Source organism: Trichoderma citrinoviride (genome assembly GCF_003025115.1).
Source record: "Trichoderma citrinoviride strain TUCIM 6016 unplaced genomic scaffold BBK36scaffold_1, whole genome shotgun sequence".
NCBI lineage: Eukaryota > Fungi > Ascomycota > Sordariomycetes > Hypocreales > Hypocreaceae > Trichoderma > Trichoderma citrinoviride.
The window spans coordinates 223,512-244,278 of NW_020194709.1; the positions used below are offsets into that span (position 1 = coordinate 223,512).

General features: G+C 52.9%; 7 protein-coding genes across 7 annotated transcripts; 5 read left to right on the forward strand and 2 right to left on the reverse strand.

Moving 5' to 3' along the window:
• Positions 1 to 286: 286 nt before the first annotated feature.
• Positions 287 to 1,768, forward strand: BBK36DRAFT_1173447 (alpha/beta-hydrolase; the record flags this gene model as incomplete). The annotated part of the gene is made up of 3 exons (XM_024895861.1): positions 287 to 579; positions 611 to 1,224; positions 1,260 to 1,768. The coding sequence occupies 3 exons, from the start codon at positions 287 to 289 to the stop codon at positions 1,766 to 1,768; spliced, it is 1,416 nt and encodes a 471-aa protein (XP_024753501.1).
• A 493-nt stretch (positions 1,769 to 2,261) lies between these two features.
• On the reverse strand, positions 2,262 to 6,873 carry BBK36DRAFT_1136859 (hypothetical protein; the record flags this gene model as incomplete). Its single annotated transcript, XM_024893109.1, has 2 exons — positions 2,262 to 4,806; positions 4,889 to 6,873. The coding sequence occupies 2 exons, from the start codon at positions 6,871 to 6,873 to the stop codon at positions 2,262 to 2,264; spliced, it is 4,530 nt and encodes a 1,509-aa protein (XP_024753502.1).
• Positions 6,874 to 7,939: 1,066 nt separating this feature from the next.
• On the forward strand, positions 7,940 to 8,518 carry BBK36DRAFT_1173451 (hypothetical protein; the record flags this gene model as incomplete). Its single annotated transcript, XM_024895862.1, has 2 exons — positions 7,940 to 8,071; positions 8,213 to 8,518. 2 exons carry the CDS (start codon positions 7,940 to 7,942, stop codon positions 8,516 to 8,518), a joined length of 438 nt encoding a protein of 145 aa, XP_024753503.1.
• A 630-nt stretch (positions 8,519 to 9,148) lies between these two features.
• BBK36DRAFT_1164740 (hypothetical protein) lies at positions 9,149 to 9,994 on the forward strand (the record flags this gene model as incomplete). Its single annotated transcript, XM_024894686.1, has 3 exons — positions 9,149 to 9,166; positions 9,634 to 9,896; positions 9,955 to 9,994. The coding sequence occupies 3 exons, from the start codon at positions 9,149 to 9,151 to the stop codon at positions 9,992 to 9,994; spliced, it is 321 nt and encodes a 106-aa protein (XP_024753504.1).
• Positions 9,995 to 12,988: 2,994 nt separating this feature from the next.
• Positions 12,989 to 14,150, forward strand: BBK36DRAFT_137943 (hypothetical protein; the record flags this gene model as incomplete). The annotated part of the gene is made up of 3 exons (XM_024897454.1): positions 12,989 to 13,500; positions 13,574 to 14,034; positions 14,116 to 14,150. 3 exons carry the CDS (start codon positions 12,989 to 12,991, stop codon positions 14,148 to 14,150), a joined length of 1,008 nt encoding a protein of 335 aa, XP_024753505.1.
• Positions 14,151 to 14,376: 226 nt separating this feature from the next.
• BBK36DRAFT_1173457 (hypothetical protein) lies at positions 14,377 to 15,975 on the reverse strand (the record flags this gene model as incomplete). Its single annotated transcript, XM_024895863.1, has 2 exons — positions 14,377 to 15,630; positions 15,733 to 15,975. The coding sequence occupies 2 exons, from the start codon at positions 15,973 to 15,975 to the stop codon at positions 14,377 to 14,379; spliced, it is 1,497 nt and encodes a 498-aa protein (XP_024753506.1).
• Positions 15,976 to 18,180: 2,205 nt separating this feature from the next.
• Positions 18,181 to 20,436, forward strand: BBK36DRAFT_1164743 (hypothetical protein; the record flags this gene model as incomplete). The annotated part of the gene is made up of 1 exon (XM_024894687.1): positions 18,181 to 20,436. One exon carries the CDS (start codon positions 18,181 to 18,183, stop codon positions 20,434 to 20,436), a length of 2,256 nt encoding a protein of 751 aa, XP_024753507.1.
• Positions 20,437 to 20,767: the final 331 nt, after the last annotated feature.

Below are 20,767 nucleotides of genomic sequence, written 5' to 3' on the forward strand. Positions count from 1 at the left end.
ATGAACCAAACGAAGCAGGGAGCAGTCGGACGAAGCCACACGAAACGATATGGGGCCGCCAAACTCTCATAAGAGAAGACCATAGCTCCTCAGACTCGTGTCATTGCCCGCAGCACCTCCTCCGCCTCGCAGCTCGTGGTAGACTCCCAGTCACCAGTCTTACTACAAGCATAGCTTCATCAAGCTTCTGCCTTCCCCAACAAGGAAGCCCGCCATCCTTTCCATCACAGCTGGCCTGCTGCCGCTCGTCGCATCCATACCCGCTCTCTCTGTCGAGGCAGGAGAAATGACTGCCACTGTCAGCGTCACCATCTCGTCCGGCACCATCATTGGTACCGCAGGAGAGACGGTGGACACGTTCAATGGCATCCCCTATGCCGACGCGCCGATCGGAAACCTGCGCTTCAGGCCGCCGGTGAAGCTGTCCCGACATTTGGGAACTTTTGACGCCACTGGCAAACCCCTTTCATGCCCGCAGGGACCCGTTGTCACTCTGACGGGCCTCTCCAATTTCACGGATGCTCTGTCCGCTGGCGGCATCGTCAATGACCCCTCGGGCGAGGACGAGGCGTCTACATCGTCGGAAGACTGCCTAACGCTCAACGTCCAGCGCCCGAAAGGAGTCCAGGCCGGCGCTGGCCTCCCCGTGCTATTCTGGATCTCTGGCGGCGGCTTTCTCGCCGGCAGCACCAGGGGTTACAACGCTACCCAGCTCATTGAGACTGGCCTGCTTCATCTTTATCTTCGTGGCGGTCAACTACCGCGTCGCTGCCTGGGGTTTCATGCCGGGCAAGGAGATTCTGGCCGAGGGAAGCGGCAACACTGGCCTTCTCGACCAGCGGATGGGCCTCGAGTGGGTTGCCGACAACATTTGGGCTTTTGGTGGTGATCCGGGAAAAGTCACCATCTGGGGTCAATCCTCTGGCTCCATCTCGGTGTTTGAACAGCTCGTCCTCTTCAATGGTGATGCTAGCTACAACGGAAAGCCGCTATTTCGCGGCACCATCATGAACTCTGGCTCTGCGACGCCCACTGATCCCCTGGACAGCGACAAGGCCCAAGCCATCTACGATGCCGTTGCAACGTCGGCCGGATGCTTGGGAAATAATTCACTGTTATGCCTCCGCATTCTTGATAACAACGCCTTCGCCGTCGCCGCCGACTCGGTGTCGGACCGCATCTCGTACAGCTCTCTTGCCCTGTCCTATCTTGCTCGACCAGATGGTAGGGTGTTGGTGGACAGCCCGGACGCATTGCAGCGGGCAGGCAAGACTTCCACGACGCCGACGAAGGGCAGATCACAAAACTCGTCAACACGTATAGCAGCGAATCCCGAGACGGAAGCCCGCACCACACGGGGATTCGATTTGAGAGCTATCTCGGCAAGAAGAGGATCGCGGCGATCCTGGGCGACATAGTCTTCAACCTGGTCCGACGTATCTCGCTGCAGACATTTGCCAGCGTCACCCCGACACTGCCGACGTGGTCGTACTTTTCGTCGTACAAGTACGACCCGGTCATGGGGCAGATTGGCACGTATCACGGATCGGACATTAGAGTCTTGTTCAACGACTCCAACGACAAGTATCCGAAAATTAGCGGGCGAACATACTACATCAACTTTTTGCACAACCTTGATCCGAACAACGGCAGCAATGTGGACGTGTTTCGGCCGCAGTGGAAGTATGGGAAGCAATTGCTTCACTGCAACGCCAACAGCAACGGGCTGCTCGTTGAGAATATCGCAGCACAAGCTACACTTTTCTGATTGAGAATATCGAGGACCTGAGATTCTGATCTGTACCTTATATATGAACGAAGGGAGATGGATGATGTGGAGCCACACAGACAGTCCTTTCTGATAATTAGAGGCAAGTATCTATTCAATCTATGGATCGGTGACAACGAGACAGGTGCAGGTATGTGCAGGTATTCATTAATGACAGATGGATAGAAACAGAGAATCATTTTCGCGGATGCTTCGTTGTGACGACAAGTCATATTATGCGTTGGGATAAAAAAGAAATCTAGCGATTGGTGCCAACTTGGCACGTCTCTCTAACAATGAAAAGAAGACGATCTATGAAATAAGACGACCTATAGAAGAAGGAAAGAACAGTATCTAAAAAGATGTCGAGATTGTTGTTGGTTGCGGTTGTTGGCAGATGACAAGCAAGTGAGTCCAATGCAATGCATAAGGATTCGCCGCTTTTGTCGAATAGATGGATGCAGTCTTGTCAAGGAATGGTGACCGGGGGACATCATTCTCTCTTCTTGCCCCATTTCTTGGGCATCCTGACCAACCAGTACAAGAACACCGCAGCCGCGATATTGAAAGCGATATACGCCATTCCAATGCCAAAGTCGCGCCACCGGTGAGAGTAGCTCGAGCTGACGCTCGTGAGGAAGACGTTTGTGTCAGCGATCGGGCAGTAGCTGCAGTCAGACGTGGCGTTGCTGTCCTGAAGATATCCTCCAGCAGCAGAGATGAAGTTGGACAAGAAGTCGCCGCAGGTTTGGCCGCTCGGAGGATCGAGGTGGACGAGTTCGTTGGAGGAACAGGTAACGTGTGTGTTCGCCAGGCCAGTCGACAGAACGGCAGAGACCCAGTACGTGAACGGCGAGAGGCGGTACATGAAAATCCAGAAGCCGGGCATGCTGTCAGGAGAGGCCAGGACACCGCAGAAGAGGAGACACATCATGAAGAGGATGTTGGCCAGATTGCCGCCAGCCTCGGCAGTGTCCGTGATGGCGATGCAGGCATGGGCAAAGGTGCAGGTAAAGATGAGGAACTGCCAGAACAGCAGCCACATGAGGCCTCCTCGCTCGGTGACCTGGTCCGCCGGGACGGCGTTCTTGTTGAAGCCAACGGGGTAGTAGACGCAGACGAACATGACGACGGACATGAGCGTGTTCCACGGAATTTCGGCGACGATCTGGGACAGCATGAAGATCTTCCAGCTGTACGTCTTGGACGGTCGTTCACGAACTTCGTAGAGCGAGCGCTGGGTCACAAAGTGCGGCATCTGTTGCTGCACCAGTTGTCCAAATATAGTCAGGATATTGAAGATGGCAAACATCTGGTTCTGCAAGCCCTGGATGCTGAGCGGGGCGTTAAGGAAGACGAGGCCGATGAAGAGCGATACGAAGAAGCAGAGGAAGAACTTGGAATAGATGTACGACGGCGTGCGCCAGATCTGCTGGAAGACGCGCTGCGTGACGATGAGGAACTGGGACCAAAAGGGCGCTGCGAACTCGGCGTACGAAGCCTTGTCGTCGACATCGTGGCTGCTGTTGGCGTTGCTGTTGCCCTCCTCCTTGAGCCGTTGGAGTTCTGCCTGGACGTCCTGATATTCCTTGCTCTCGAGCCAGGCCTGGTGCCAGTCCACCTCCGTCGTCGATCCAGGGGCAGCACCAATGGCCTGGAGCATCCATTCAGCGGGATTCTCGCCAGGGGAACACTTGGGAGCGCCGTGTCGCTCGAAATACGACGTCATGACGGACGAGTTGTCGCCAATATCACCGAAATACACGGTTCTACCGCCCTTTGCGAGGAACAGGAGCCGGTCGAAACGTTGGAACAGCATTGCGGACGGTTGGTGAATTGTACACAGGATCGACTGACCTGCCTTCGAGAGCTTTTCCAGCAGGTCAAGGATGGCCCAGGACGTCTGTGAATCGAGACCCGAGGTCGGTTCATCGACAAACAGCAGCAGCGGTGGCTTTGCGGCGAGTTCGACGCCTATCGTGAGTCTCTTCCGCTGTTCGACGTTGAGCCCCTCGCCTAGCACGCCGACGACGGCATCCGCATACTCCTGCATGTCCAGCAGCTTGATCACTTCGTCGACGTACGCTAGCTTCTCTGCCCTCGGCGTGGTCGCAGGCTGTCGCAGCAGGGCGCTAAACTCCAGCGCCTCGCGCACCGTCGTCGTCTCGAGATGGAGGTCCTGCTGCTGCACGTATCCAGTCTTGCGCTGGAACGAGTTATCCCTGATCTTGCCGTCCACCAGCATCTCGCCCGTGATGACGCCCATGGAGATTCGGTCGGCCAGACAGTCGAGCAGCGTCGTCTTACCCGCGCCAGACACACCCATGAGGGCCGTGAGGGTGCCCGGTTTAACCCAGCCGTCAACATGGTCGAGGATACGACGCGGTTCGCCCTTGATTTTGATGTCGTAGCAGACATTCGACCAGTGGAAGACGCTGGTCGAAGCCTGGATCTTGGCGTCGCTGCGCTCATTGGGAATATCCGCCCCTTTTTCAACAACGGGGACGGGGCCTGATAGAGACGATTCCGTGTCGTTGCTCTTCTTGGGCGTCGAAGACCGGAGCCGGCCGCGGCGGAAGACGAGGACTTCGCCCTTGGACTTCTTTCCCTGGATGAGGTCCGTGGCGACAAAGTACACGAAGTGGTTGAACAGCACAAAGGCAATCAGGATGCCGACGTTGCGCCACTTGTGCGCGTGGAAATACTTGTACTGCAGGTTGATGTACGCGTCGCCGCTCACAAAGTCCTGCCCGGGGACAGACCCGACGGCGGTACACGCGCGGTGCGAGGACGTGACGTTCTCGTAGCCCGGGACTTGGGCGCTGGGGACGAAGGCATCGCACTCGAAGCGGCGGCCGCTGAACTCGTTGATCATGAGGGCCTCAAAGCCGTAGGCCACCGGGTCGAGGTAGTTGATCCAGCGGCACCAGCCGAGCATGTAGTCGACGGGGATGACGAAGCCGGTGAAGATGACCATGGCGAGGATAAGCAGCGAGGCGGGAACCATGGCTTGCGAGAGGGTCCGGGAGAGGGAGGCTCTGGGGTGGATGTGAGTGTGAGAATGACGAAGATGCCTAGGGATGAAAGGAAAAGGGGGGGGAGGGGGTGAAGAAAACTCACATGGAACGGAAGATTCCAGACATGGCCAACACCATCAGGAACACCACGAAGAGAAAGTAGAAGAATGCGCCCGGTGTCCTATTCAAATTTGCCATGAAATACAACACCAAGTTGTAACAGATGGCATTTCCAACCTTGTACGGCATATCACAGAGCACCGATGAAAAGGCTTCCGCAGACGGAAGATAGAAGCCATACCGCGACTGCTTTTCGACAATCGGCCGCTGCGCATACTGCGTCAAAATTTCGAGAGCACTCGAAAAGGCATTCATAAGGATGGCGACATAGAGGCACGCCGCTCGGCCGTAGAAGCTGCCGGTCGTGGGCTGCATGTTGTAGAACAGCGAGGATATGATGAGGGCCAAGGCCGTGTTGGACAGCCATGCAAAGAGTGTCAAGCTGGGATCGCCCATCAGTCGTCGCCAGCCTCGCCACAGGCAGAGCTTGACCTGCTGCGAATACGAGAGCGTGTAGGGAGACTTGACGCGCTGGCCCTTTGACTGTGTGGCTTTCTTGTGCTCACGAAAAGCGTCGGCGTCGGCACCGCCAATGGGATGCTCCTGGTTATAGGCATCGATCTCAGCTTGAAGCGTCTTGTAGGCGTCGCTATTCCTCCAGCACGTCGCGAATTCGTCAGGGGTGCGAGGAGCGCGGCTCTCCCACCCAGCACGAACAATTCGTTCCGTCGGCGCCGTCATTGACGTTAAGAAGTCGGGCACGGTTTGGCGCGCAGGGCATTCGAAGCCGAGATTGACGAAATAGTCCTTGGCTTTGTCGGTAGGACCAAAGAAGATTTGCCTTCCTTCATACAGAACGAGGACCTTGTCGAAGACATCATATGCGCTCTGGGGTGCTTGGTAGATGGACACGGCGCTGGTCTGGCCAAAGGTGTCGGACTGGAGACGAAGAGTCTTGCAGAACTCGATGGCGTTTGCGGAATCCAAGCCACGGGTTGAGTTATCCCAGCACTGAAGAGGAGCGTTCGAGAGCGAGGCTTCGGCAATTGTCACACGCTTCCGCTCTCCGCCAGACACGCCGCGGATATACTCGTTTCCCACGCGCGTGTTGACGGTATGGCTGATGCCGTACATGGCCATAATGACGTCTCGGTAGTGAGCCGCAAACTGTTCGCGGGAGACGCCGGCAGGCAGAGTCCGGGGGCATCTCGCCATGGCCGCAAAGGCAAGCGTATCGCCAACCGACAGCATTGGGAAGTGCACATCGACCTCGGCTGTATAAATCGCTTCGCCCTTGTGCTGGGTGTGCATCTCCTTTGCGCTGATACCCTGGTAATTGAACTGCGTCTCGCCATCGATGTAGATGCCGTTGGTCTCGCCGGCAATCGACTTGAGAAACGTCGAGCATCCTGCTCCAGGCGGTCCCAGCACGACGAGCATCTCGCCCGACTTGACGACACCATCGAGGTTCCTCAGGATGTCGATCCGTCTGCGTCCGCCCGTCTTGCTTATCGCCTGCCGAGCGAGATCCGGAATCGACAGCCACACGTTGCCCACGTCCTTCTGGAAATCCGTCTCCGTTCCGTATCCGTAGACGTTCATGTTGCGAAACGAGATGCCGCTGCGCCGAAAGCCAGATCCGTGCTCGGTCGCGTACTTGGCCACCGTCTTGGCCCATGTGCGGCCGTTGAACTTGCTGCTCATGGGATTCAGCGGCGACTCGGGGTCGTTGTTCCCAAAGAGCGAGGTCGGCTGGCCCTGGATGTCGATGCCCGAGGCGTGCGTGTATTGCCGGGCGAGCTGCTGCACCATGCTGAGCCGCCGCTCCATCTCCTGAACGCTGTTGTTCTCTGAGGAATCATCTTGGTCGTCGTCGTCGTTGACGTTGTCTTGATTCTTCGTTTCTTTCTTGGTATCGGCGTTGAAGGGGGGAGTCTTCTGGCCTTCGACGTAGGTCTGGGCGCTTCCGTGGGGAGATTGGGCGCGAGACTCGGGGCTCGAGTCGCCCTGGTCTGGTTGCCCAGACATCTTGATAATATTCGTCCAAGCGTCGATATTCAGAGCAACTGGAGCATCAGGGATATTGATGTATACAGATGAATGACAGTAGGTAGGTGAGAACAGTCGGGCAACTCTATTGCGGCTTTCAATATCGCCAATATCTTCAAGCCCAAAAGATTGCTCAGCTCACCTATTCCTAGATCCCCTGTTACACTTCCATCAATACGACGGCTCATCTGACGGTTTACATACTATATATCACCCAGGATCGGACAGCCGCAGCCTGCCAACGCACCGGTCTCTCGGATCTCCCACGTTACCAGCCCCCGAGTCAACAGAATAGTCCAGAATGACAGAGTCCACTAAGCCCCGTATTCCGCAATTCTCAGGGGGCGTCATCCCTTTGTTAGCTATCAAATAGAGTAAACGCCCTCTACAGCTCCGAAGAATATCGTTTTGCAGTCAACAGCCTGGCCCCATGTTACCTTGTTTATACGCCGTACTGCGGACTTTGAGTATAATCACTCGCCTCCTCCTCGATCCCCCTTGTCCAATCGCGGCCTCTGTCAGGGACTCCACACAGCCGGGTTCTTAACAGACCCCGAGCGGCCGTCTGCTTTTCCCTCTGTCTCGGAGTGTCGATGGAACACGATGCCGCCTCTGCTCACCATGACCCCCCGGAGCCTACCTACTACTTACACCTCTGGCAACGTCGTACTCGTACTAGCCTCGTTCTTCAGCCCGACTCGCATGGCTTCCGATCTTCATGACCCATGACTCGATGCTTCCGAGCCCCGTACGACTTGACGAACAAAGTTTGTCGAGCTAGCCGTCTCTGCTGATCTTGCATGGGCCTGACGGGGGGGTTATGACTGCCGAGCCACTATCCGCCTAGTCGACCTTTGAGCTTGACATCAACTTCAAAATGTGAACATCCTTGACATCTCACGTCGAGCGTCTCACTGATAAAATACACCTTTCATGGCAGCTCACTCTCTTCAATCATATTTCCGCTTCCCTTTCAATCCCCAAAGCTATTTCCGGCCTCCACCAACTCCTCGCCCTCAACCTCACACTTACGAACAATTCCACAATGAGCTCCTCCGCCAACTCACCTATTACTCCCCACCAGCCCGCAAAGGAAACCCGGAAACTGGCTTGCCGCCTTTGTCAGAAGCGCAAAAAGAAGTGCAACCGGAAAAGCCCATGCTCAATGTGCATCAAGGTGCGTACTCTTCTGCCTGCGGACATTTCAACCAGATCAGATAAGGTCCCCCGTCCATTTACACGACAAGCTTGATACGGATGATTGGAACTTTCAACACGCCAGCTGACATGATACAATCGCTTCCGCAAATCGATTCAGCTCAAGGTCGTTTGTCAGCCAAGCGCACCCGCCGCTCCGCGAAAAAGAAGGCAATCAACAAAGGATCTGTTTGCCCGCCTGGCCTGGTGCGAGGAGCAGCTGCGGCGAAACCTCGAGTGCCGGCAGTGTCTCGAGTGCAGTAATACGTCGTCGTCGGCGGCGGAAAGCTCGACGGCGGAAATTGCAAAGAGGCTTTCAGAGATCAAATCTGATCCGAGCATATCGTCTGCGTCTGTCTCTTATTCTCCTTCCTCTTCATTATCTCCACATTCAACATTATCACCGCCATCATCATCTTCTTCATGACTCAATATTCGGTCTGGCAAAACTGATGATTGGACATTCTGTACTCTTAATATTAATGAAAAGCGAACCCTTCTTCCTGAGAAGAAATACCATCAGCCATTATAACAGAGTCAACCCTCAAAGCCTCTCGTAGTATAAACCCAGGACCTCTTGAACAAGACCAACCTCGAAAAGCTGGGGCATGGCCTCTTCTTCGTTATTCTAAAAGTGGAGAGCCGTCAATTCTTCGCATTCCATTGGTTGTTGCCTCAACCTCCAATTGCCCCTTTAGGGGAAAAAGCCATGCGGAGTAGCGGAGGGGGTCGGCCAGGGATGTGGTTCTCTGAGGGGCCCAACGGACTTTTCCCGGCAGACTTCTCCCCTGGTCTCGCGAATCATAAGGCTCTGACGCCCGTCCATGGATCCCTGGCAGCCCGAATACGCGGATAACCTACGGATATGTGGGTTGTGGGATGACTTAGAAGAACTTACAGTACGGGAAGAGTCACAGTGTGTCGTCCAAGTTACCGCTTTCGGGACTCCGGTGTGGGACTCCGACTTCTTGGTACTATCAGAGCCTCCCGGTTCATCTCGTCCGAGTCCCCCCTTTGAAGACGGAGACGGGTCTTGCGCCTCATGGTGATTGGCATCATGACGATGGATGAAGACGTGCGTCTCCGTTGGATACCGGTTTGACTCGGGCACGGATAGCTTCAGTTTCCCGAGACGATCCCCCTTCAAAAATCCTTTGCTTTAGTTTGTCTGAGGCAATATTCACAATCTTGTTATGAAATCGTGGAGTTGGATTGTGAACGACTTGATATAATGATGATGGCAGGAATTTGCTCTCAAGCATTGCATTGTGATAGCATGTAATTCCATTTCGTTCGACAGCCTCCACCGCCGTGATGGATGAGAAACAAGGCTGTCCCATTATATCGCAATACTTTTCCACCCAGACTCGCGCAATCTACCTTGCCATACGCATAATCTCATCAAGTCTCTACGTCCTCATTGCCTCCTTTTCTATCAGCCGTCTTTGCGATGTATGCAACTTTCTAGACGCCCTCATCATCCTCTTGGTACCGTCTCACTAAGCTGCAACACATCTTCATCTCCAATCTGACTAGTCTCAGTGTTTACTTTCTTTGACATATAGTAGTGTGGACGTTATCTACCCATCGATTTTGGACACCAAGTTCAGTGCGTATGCCAACACCCGGCTTCGCTGCGACGCCATTCTGTGTCTGGGGTTCACGATTGCCTCTACAACGTTGAGTAGGGCGATATTGAAGGAGATCCAATGTGACACTCTATTTTGTGAGAGAGATGCATGGGAGAAAGACGTTGTTTTGAATGAGATGCGGCGAATCGCATCCACGCTGGCCGGGTTTGCGAGGTGAGCATCAGTGCAGCAGCAGCAGCATTTACTATCAAGAACTGATATATTTCAATAGCACTCTTCACATGGGCATGTGCGTGTGGCAGCCCTTGTAAGACAGATGTCCAAGCATCCCATTAGTCTTATAGCGTATGAGGCTTGATCACCGATACATGACACGACGAGCTCCAGGAGAAGATACAACTCACGAACCTCTACACGATCGATCACTGCCGCCGAGAGATTTTATACACACCAGATGGATATAAGACGCACGTATCTCTTGAGCGAGTTCTTATTTGCTTCAAGAGCTTTAGAGGAAAGAAAGAAAAGGCTCAAGTCTCATGCTGTATAGATATTACACATTTGCAATCTCCGCAGGGTGTAGCCATCAAACTTTCGGACCTATATCAACATCAGAGAAGAATGAGACCCAGCAGGCTGTTCTTATTGATCTAGCCCCATGAAGGCTTAACAGTTACCCTCAACGGTGGTTGACTGGATATCATACAATATCGCTGAACTAAAAATTTTCACTTGTTTGAACTCGATGTGCGTTAAATCCAGTTGAAGCTAAACAGACTGCATATTGAAGTAATTCTAGAAAATGGTAAGAAATGCGGGAATGTATGATGATGTCGGTGACTCGGCATGACTTCTCATTATGCGTAAGTTTCGTAAATCACACAGCATTCAAGGGTTGCTGAAGGAATTTGATCTTACAAAGAAACGCGGTGACTGTCAAGAGATGGTGCAGGCATAGCTTGCAGGAATATTTCAATACATTGTCTTTAGAGTTATCATATAGGGAACCTACCTAATACGTAGAACGGACGTCCATCTGGATTGTCGCTCAGCCATAATCACATAGGGAAATCTACATCTCCGTCGATATGAGCAATTTTCGTGTTTAGGAAGAGATACGTGGACTTGCAACTGTATGGCATGTTTTCGATTAGAAATCGGGAACGATAATCCAACGAATAGTATCATGGCGTGCGAGACCATCCTTAACACCGAAATGTCCATCGGATCAGGGGTGGATATCCGCTCAAGTTTCCACCCAGCCATCCATCCAGTTGAAGCAGACACAGCGCTCACAGTCAATGACTGCTGCAATCTTGTATAGCTTCCGAGTCTTCCTTTCTTCACTGTTTGAGCCTATCTCGTCGGCAACGGATGCTTCGGAAAGAGGATAGATACCGCTATAGCACCGGCGGTAAATGATAAATAATGAACTCAATCACCTGGCCGCGTTGACCAGGTTTCCCCCACATCTTTTTTCAATCGCAGCACCGAGGCATTGGCAAAGGCCCTACTCTGTCGATTAAAAGTTCCGATGCCGCTTAACCTTCCATGCTTGTTCGCAGAGATCCACAAGACTCATCTGAGGGAGTCTGGAGATTCCGCACGGAGTCTTTCAAGTCCATGAGCACGGAGCCCCAGAATGCATGATCGTCTGTGTCAGTGAGTTGAAATACAACGGTGATGTAGGTATGGTTCATGAACGTATTAGTAGGGATCTGATTAAAAAGTTGAGCACCTAATGAGCTAAATTATCGCTCATATATCGTAGCCGTAGATCGTGCCCTATAGTCATGAGGACTCAAAGATGAGGTGGAAGTTGAGGTCCTTCAAACCTTGAATTCCCAGTCATTGCAGCTGCTTCAAGTAATCCTCACAGCGATGTTTCAAATAAGGATAAGTTTTCATGACGGTTGATGGGGTAAATTGAAGCTCTACTCTCGTTTGATTTCAGGAGGTTACCCAATGCACTTTTCGTGTGAGATGAAGCAATTTGGTCCCGAAGAGGCCTTGTCGCTATTACCCAATGATTGAACGTAGACGAACTGATCGTCACGAGATCCACTGAGACCCTCATTGCCTCAGCGACATCATCACTCAAGGTTAATAATAAGTTTATTATGGCCCACCATGAAATGACCGAAAAGTTGCATTTTCAAGAGAGAAGCACTTCACCTCATAGCACTTCACCTAGCTAAACGTTTGTATGAAGTTGCATCCAGTTGAATTGAAATTTTCATGAAATCAGCATGAGATCTCACATTTGTAGGGTAATTTCAAGGCCCGCCCCGGGATATGCTGCCTAAATCGGTAAAATATCGATTCAGCTGAATCGGCTCCCGCGCCTAAATACGAACTCCATCAGAACGGCCCACTCAATCTCACAAAGGCTCATAGAGAGGCAATGGAGAAAAACGGGCGGACGAGATGGACTCTCAGGCTGGTTATATCTTCATATGAGCTTCATAGGAGGACTGAGATGAGTTTTGCAATGCCTGAGAGCTTGATGAGTATCGGATGCGGAATCGATAAGGGTTACACGTGACGATATCGCGCAGCCGAGAGCATGCGGACCTCATCGCCATCGAAAAGAGAGGGGGAGAGCGCGAAGAGAAACATCTTCGGCGCACCAATAAACAATCCACAACGCCCTAAGATGAACAAATCATGGATTGAATCATCTCTGACGTGCAGATCGCCATCATGAAGGAAAATGCACGTAGTCTTCTATTCTCAACAAGCCAGGCTGACTTCTGACTCTTTTCACGATGCTGACAGCTTCGAGATCCGGATAGGCAGCACAAAATGCCAGCCGATTCCGCGATGGGGACGGCAGCTGCGCGCACTATCCTCGACTTAGGATGCAAAAAACCCACCGAGATCGAGAAATAGAGTGCGGCTGATCCCCCTGACCAATCCCGTGGCTCTCTACGATCGCCAATCTGGGGTCCAGCCTTAGGCGAACCCTCCTCGTCCGACTCAGTCGAATCACGGACCGCGACTGCTGGGCCTCATAGAGCGGAATACGGATCGCTCGGCAGGACACGTGCGTGCAGAAAGTCCCTGATCCTCCTCTTTGGGAAATCAAGAGGCTCTGTATCCACCGACGATAGTTGGCTGGTTTGGCCGCTTTGGGCGACGGCCAAGGCAGACTGCCTGCAGACGAAGGGCGCGCGATTGCAGGCCAGTCAGCGCAGGCCTGCTTGATAACTCTGGGCTGGACCCTATCGTTTGTATTCCTCGTCTCTCTCCTTTACTGATTTATCGTAGTTCCGTGCAAGTCGGTGAGAAACACATACAACACAATGCTGCGTCTAGCCCTGCTCCCTCTACTTACCGGAGTGGCCCTCGCCGCCACTGGCGATGTCACCTTGACCAGCACGGGATGTGCCGACTCTTCTGGATTCGAGAAGTGTCAAAAGCAAGCAAACGACCAGCTCAGCTCCTGTATCGCCCAGGCCAAGAAGGACAACAGCCAGCAAGAACTCTTGGCTTGCGGCTGTCAGAACTATGTCGACAACTACAACTGCTATTCTGCCTCCTGCTGGAACCGCGTCTGGGAGTGCGAGTACCAGGAATACATCATTGACTACTTCATCAACTGTCCCATCGCCAAGCTGCCTGTGCCCTACTTCCCCGCGCCCAACAAGGCTCCCGATGCGTGCTCTTGCAACGTGGGCAAGGTCTTCCTCGCAATCCAGGACGCCATCCAGGAGACGGCGACATGCTCCAACAATGCAAACTCGGGCGACGCCAGCAGCAATCTGCAGCAGATTCAGGGGTGCGACTGCTGCGAGATTAGCGGTGCTCTCTCGAGGTGAATCAAATTCTCTTTGCCACTCCTCTCCCGATCCAATTGTATCTGACACATCCGTACTAATTCATACCAGTCTCTACAACATCTGCCCCGATACCGACCCCAAACTCATCGGACTCTCAGACGTCTCTGAGCTTCAGTCGCAGCTCAACACCGACTTCAACTCGTGCGGTTCATATTTGGATACGTACGACTGCGTAAATGACTTGGGATACTCACTTGATGGAGTTACCAAATACTACAAGCCGACGGACGTCGTCCCAGGCGGAACGGCGACGCTCAGCAATGCTGCTGGAACCGTGACGTCTCCTGCTAGTGGCACCGTCTTTTCCTATACCAACGGGGGCGATGGAACCGTGTATACGATTACCGCTGCGGGCCATGTGCAGGCTTCGGGCGACTCTGGCTCCCGGTCTGGATCAGATTCCGGGTCTGGATCTGGCGGATCGGACGGATCGGATGGCTCAGCCTCCAGCAGCTCACAGACTACGGGCTCCGGCGACGCAGCCACAACGATAGCAAGCTCTCAAGGAAGTGCCGCTGCCGCGAGTCCAACCGAGACCGGATCCAAGGGTGGTGCCGGAGCAGCTGCTGCAAGCCTCTACTTGGTCGCAGGAGCCATGGTCGTGCCTCTCATTGCTTGTTTCTAGACGTCTAATAGATTCTGATAGATTTGATACTTTGTGCGTTCCGACACTTTTACTCTTCAGCATAGGTACTTTAGTTCTTTTGAGACATATGTCCTTATGTCAGCTTGTACTGACCAGGAGCGGAAATGAGAAGATTTGAATCTTTCTTGGAGAAGTCCTGCCACTTTTCAGGACGAAAATGAGCCGAGACGCAACTGTTCTATGAAGACGAATAAACGGCGTTCATCTACGCATACTGTTCCAAGTGTTCCAGCATCGTCGGCCAGACGTGAGCTGGGAGATCCGCATTCAGCCAGAGATTTCCTTCCAAGTCTCTTCCCATGATGACGATGACATTCGGTGCAAAAGAGCCCGTCTCCAAGCTCTGGGAGTGATAGTAGACGGGTCGGGCTGGTGTGTCCTGGGACCGACCCGCCTCGACAGCGGCTGGGCTAAAGTCCACCTTTTCCAGAAAGGCGGCTTTGCTCCAGTTGGAAAAGACGAGGAAAGCCATGTTGCTCTCTCCGATTACAGGAGGGTTGCCGTTGCTCAGCATGGACTTGTACGCCAGCGCAGCCACGGCCTTCATCTGCTCTTCGGTAAGTTGCGACAGGAGAGCTTTTCTACCCTCGAGCGCCAGCTCGCCAATGCTCATATCGATCGCTTCCCGACTATTGCATTGGACAAAAGCAGCCGCAGGTGCATTGCACACATAAGCGGCGTCCTGCTGAAACACCGACTTGACCCGGCTACGGGGATCAACAGCCTGCAGAGCCACGACAGAGCGATTTGGGTCAAGGCTATGCGCCAATGTCTTCATGAACAGCGCTACAATGATGTCGTTTTCACTGATGAACGAGGACGATGAGCTTGCGGCGCCGTTGGTCTCTGCTGATTTGGGTATCTGGTCCCTGGCCGCCTGAGCAAGTGCGTCCATGGTCTCCTTGGGGATGCAGACAAGCTTGGACTGAATCGGAGAGTACCACCACGACTCAAAGATGAGTCGAAGTCCAAATGCCGCGAGTCGCCAGCCCGATAGGTGCTTGTCGGCCAGGATGTACTTTTCAGCCGTTTGCGCCTTGTAGAGCCCGGCCATTGAGTCCTCGCAGAAGCCCTTGAACGGAGGGACGGCCTCGGGCCTGCCTGCCAGCACGAGTTGCCATGCCTTCATGACGGCCATCAGTCCGGCGAGATCGCTGACGACATGATTGAAGTTGATCGAGACCAGAGTTCCGTCTGTAAAGTTGACGACATGGAGAGCGTATAGCGGAAGATCCGAATACAGGTAATCGTCGAAGCATCTTGGCGCCCCTGGTCCCAAAGCGAGCGACTGGTAGTTACGAGGGCTTGGAAATGTCCTGAGCCTGTCTGATGAAGATGGCAGCTTCGATGCTTCAGGGTGCTCCGCCATGCGCATGTTGAAGCTCGCCTTTGTGAAGTGGAGGGGCGGTCGATCCTTGGTGAAGGGGCATGGGATGTGAATCTCTGCCGATCGATCGGGCTGACCTCTGAGTCAGCTTGTGCTTGGCTTTATCTTGATCTTGATCTTGATCTGGATCTTGATCCTTGATACCGTTGCCTCAAAGTCAGTCTGTCTACTCACCCTGAGTCGAATCCTCCCGCCTAGCTTTCGCCAGCCCTCCATTTGGAAGAGCTGCGACAGCGAATCGCCCAGCTTGTCCGCATCGAGCACCTGGTCAAATTTGAAGGTCCACATGAGCGTGAATTCCCGCAAAGTGGCCGTATCATCAAACAGATGTAAAGGCACAACCTCGTCGGTCGGCACGATTGCCGGCGCGCGTCTCTTGGGCCCGAGGCCGAGGAGCTTGGACAGATACGACGCCATCTCAAATTCCGGGCTGAAGCCAAATATTCCTCAATGGAGAGGGTTGTTGGATAGAGGTGAGGTTCGAAAGAAGGGGCTTCAATCTCGTTTATTGCTGATCCTTTGGTGTCTGACAGTCCACAAGCCAGTCAGCAGGGCCAACTGAGCTTTTCCCGTTTTAGATTCGACGCCACGGCGTTCTGCATGCCGGGAGCTAACAAGAGGCGTAACGGCGTTGACGGGAGTTTGTAACACGCAATTGTTTGGAAGCGGCTGGAGCGTTGACGCTGCGGTGGTGGATTTTTGGTGGTATTGGTTACTACAGAACTGAGTGTGCCTCGATGAGGTGCGCTGTGATGCGGACTGACGATTCGGGCACACCTCTGCATCATTGCTCTATGTGAAATCATTTCTTGACTAAGAATATGGTTCTCTTCTGAGTTATATGCTTAAAATAAAATACGTAATCTCAGCTTCTTACAGGAAACATCCTACAACAGCGGTGGGCGGCCTGGGTCTTCACGAGAGAGATGCTCACCCGTTGCGGCGCGCCTGCCTTCTTCGATTCTGCCAATATCTTGTACACCACCTTTTCCGCCGCTCCCCATCATCTCTTCAATCGGCCATCTTCCTCAACAGTCTTTGTCTTTCAACATATCCTTTCATTCAATCGACATCACAATCATGCAATCTTTTGCGTTAACAAGCAGTGATTGATAAAACGGCTTCAGCGCAACATCCCCCGCTTGACAATGACCAACTGAGGGATGTCGCCCGAGACGCTTGTGATGCCCTTGAGGCGCTTGAACGGTATGCCTGGCATTGTTGGACTGGAAGAATAAAGGCATCTTATACAGCTTCTCTCAGGAGATCTCGGTGACGGATTACAGTCGCAAAGACACATGACCGCTTGGCCTTGACGCCCGCGGTTTTGCTCGCAGGAATTGCCCCCCTTGTCCGACAAATTGTATGGCTCTGCGATGCTGGATGCGTTTCTATCCGAGCTCTATTTGAGAATCTCATCCTTAAGAAAAGCCTCGATTCTAGTGGACTCATTGTTGGTGGTCACTTACATGGGATGTGCCCCTCCCACCACCAAAGTATATTCGTCACAAGGATGACGATGTTTGGTCTAGTGCGAAGCTTTGTTGCTGAGATTATTGGCTTATAGTGTGCCCCAATGCAACTCGACATATCCGTCTACTCGGTAGTGTCTTAGAGAAACGGTATGTTTTGGCCCTCCACAAAAGGAGACTGGTTGAGGTGGCTCGCGGCTTACTGATCTCATGCCCGCCATGTGCTTACAGGTGAGTAGCGTCAGAAGCCTGGAGGTCAAGCAAAGCCCATGCCTTTGCATGGTCTGAAAATGCAGGGACGTTGATCCGGATAGATCATCGCTTTCGTTTGCATTGCTCACTACTACGCCCCTTGACCTGCAAGACTGACAGCTACAAGAAATCTTGCGGCGAAATTTGACGCGATTTCCTCTCGACTACTCTTGGTATGTTCAATGTTTCTGTTCGTTCTTCGTTCCATTGTCCATCCTGTCTCATTTCCTCCCCTTGTCACCGTGGCTAACACTTTTACCGATAGCAAGGACATAAGGCATTTCTCAGCAGCATGTCACTGCTCTCATCTCCGAGTCCAGCACAACTTAACCTCGAATTCGCACCGAAAGATCGTCACTCAGCTTCTCCAGAAACAAGGAAAAACGGTTCTTCAGAGAAGTCTCCACGCCATCTGCACCCACCCCCAACATCTCCAATTCCCCAATCATAACCTTTCCATGACAGCTTCCTCCACCAATTACGTACAATTCCGCATCCGAATCCTTCAAATCACCGTCCGATTGTCCCAGATCTTCTCCACAGATTGCCCCAGGCACTTCGGATTTTGTGCTCGGATTGCTGATTTCGCCTGAAAGGCCCGAATAATTTCAGTCTTTTGCCCACTTTTACCCCAGACGGACACTCGCGTGGTGGCTGTCAACGGAAAGGCACAAAATGACGTCGACGAGACGACGAACCGGCCCCGATGCCGAGACGAGCTTGGGCTTTGTTTGCCTACCGAGACGATCGACCGGCCGATACGAATACATATATAAGGATACAAGCTTGGTGGATTTTAAGACAGGGTGTGGTGACAATGCATGCAAGGTTGATGTCTTGAAAAGGAGAGACATCTCTTAGTCCCGACCTCTTGTTGGCAGTCACGGTTCGAAAGATCATGAAGCTCATCCCCTCGCTTCTGCTCCTTGTGAGCTATGGAAGCGCCACTACTCATTCTTTGCACAACAACGCATCATCCTGTCCAGCCCGAACGCTACATCTCAGTGATCCGCCTTATCAGGATTACTTTTACTCAGACTGTCACGTCGATGCTCAAGCTGTCATCACCAGTCCCCTCCCCGACAGCAATCTTTCCATCATAGGCCCTCGACTCATCGTTGCCTGGCCTGCCGGAAATAGTGGCATCTGCACCTTTTTCCAACCACAAAGCGGCAAAAACGGTAGCCTCGCCATTGAGCTTGTCAATTCCACGTTGGGGAGCCCTCTGGGCCCTATCTACCGCAAGGCCAACCACTCTGCCCCCCCTGTTGTTGGCGTCGAGGGCGTTCTCTCCTTCAATGATTCCGCTGAGCTGCCGATTGCTATTCTGGGCAGCGTCAGAAACATTCGTGATTTCACAGAAGGCCCAAGTCTCCTTAGTCCTGTTATACAAGCCGGCATCAGAGTCACCAAATATCAGCATAACGGCGCGCAAATTACTCGGAGATGGCTAGACAACGTCACTACCACTACATTCACGCTTGTACCCTGGAAGAACAGTGATAGCCACATCCGAATCCACCACACAACGCTGCGGTTCGGCTCTGGCTTCTACCATTTCACTGCTTCGTTCAACTATCCTCAGCTCAAGCAGTTGACGCCGACTCAGATATTGAACAACCAGTCCCAAGCACTCGTCAAACAACAGCCAGAGACCGTCTCATCCCTCTCCTTCTTCTCCTACACGGAGAAGCTGCTGGCCGGAGGGTGGAGGTTTCTCACATACTTTGGCCGCGACAGCATGATTTCGGCACTCCTGCTCCAGCCTATTCTCAGCACCGGCAATGGTTCTGCCATCGAGGCCGTCATAGGAGCAGCGCTCGAACGTGTCAATCGAACAGATGGCTCTGTCTGCCATGAGGAAACCATTGGCGACTATGCGACGTTCGTCAATTTGCAGAACAACATTACATCTACAGCCGCTGGTTTTACGTATCCAATGATTGACACGGACTACTATCTCCCCATCCTTATGGCACGATACTTTGGCTCTTCTCCAGATCGAGTCAGCCCACTGCTCAGCACAAAGGCTGGAACAATTGACGTCAGCAATGCGAATCTGACTTGGGGCGATCTGAGTTACACCACTGCCAGCAAGATCATGAACCTTACCGCGGCATTTGAGCATAATCAGACAGTGGACAACCTCATTGCTCTCAAGCCAGACCAGATCGTCGGTCAGTGGCGCGATTCCACATATGGTCTTGCCAACGGCCGCATCCCATTCGACGTTAACTGCGCTCTGGCACCAGCCGCCCTGTACGCCATCTCCAGCTTGGCAGCCATGCCCGGCGTCTATCCCAACAATTCTTTCACCAGAAACTGGGCCACGGAGGCGGCACGGAGGGCCAAAGTGTGGGAAGACAAGACGCTACAGTTCTTCCAGCACAACATTACCACCCAGACCGCCAAGACAAGGCTGAAGCAGTACACCAACAAGAGCACATTCTACAAGGGCCCTACCAATGGTGATTCGGTGTCGAACTATTCCACCGATGGTACCGTGATTGACTATGGATTGGCCATCAACAGCACCACTACGCCAGAGATTATTCCCATTTCACATACAGATACGGCCTTTCGCCATTACTTGCTCAACACAACAGACGATGAGCAACTGACAACATTTATCAACGCATCCGCAAACGCGATTCTGCGTCCGTTCCCAGCTGGTCTGAGCACCCCGGTCGGCGTCGTCGTCGCGAATCCTGCCCTGTCCGACAACGGCGTGCTCATCGCCAACTTCACAAACTCTGCCTATCATGGCACCGTCATCTGGAGCTGGCAGCTGGCGCTGATGGCCAAGGGACTTGAGCGGCAGCTTGCGCGATGCCATGGCGCGAACGTGACGGATATCCCTTCATCCGTGGTCGATGCAACCGCGATTCCCAAATTCTGCAGCAACAAGGGCGTTTTGGGTGCTGTGAAGAGCGCGTATAATAAGCTGTGGGATATGATCGACGACAATGCGGAGCAGCTCGAATCCGAAGTATGGAGCTGGACGTATAACGAAGGATCGTCGCGAGGCTTCGAGTTTTCCCCTCTGGGTGTACTTCCTCCTCCACCAGGAGTAGGAGGTGGAACAGAGAGCGACGTCCGACAGCTGTGGAGTTTGACGTTCCTAGCTGTGAAAAGGAATAAGAGTTTTCAGTGAGCGAAGTGTGAGCAGGTGGGTTTCGAAATGACTTCTTTATGAAAAGAAGAGGAAACATGGAGAAAGACATTGCCGCTGTGGAATACCATGGTATATTTCTTTATAAAGCTGAACATATGTCGCCTGATTTCGCAATCTGATGCCAAATGGATTCTATTTACCCCGACCGATGCCGTCGTTCTGTTTGTGAAATGACGCGGAGATTCCAGATCTCGCGATGCGTTCTCTTGCCTTCCAACTGCAGGCGGACTTGAGCTATCGCGGGTCCGACGTGCAACTGGAATCGAAGAGAAAACAGAGAAGAAAAGAAGATTGTATGCCTGAACCGTTT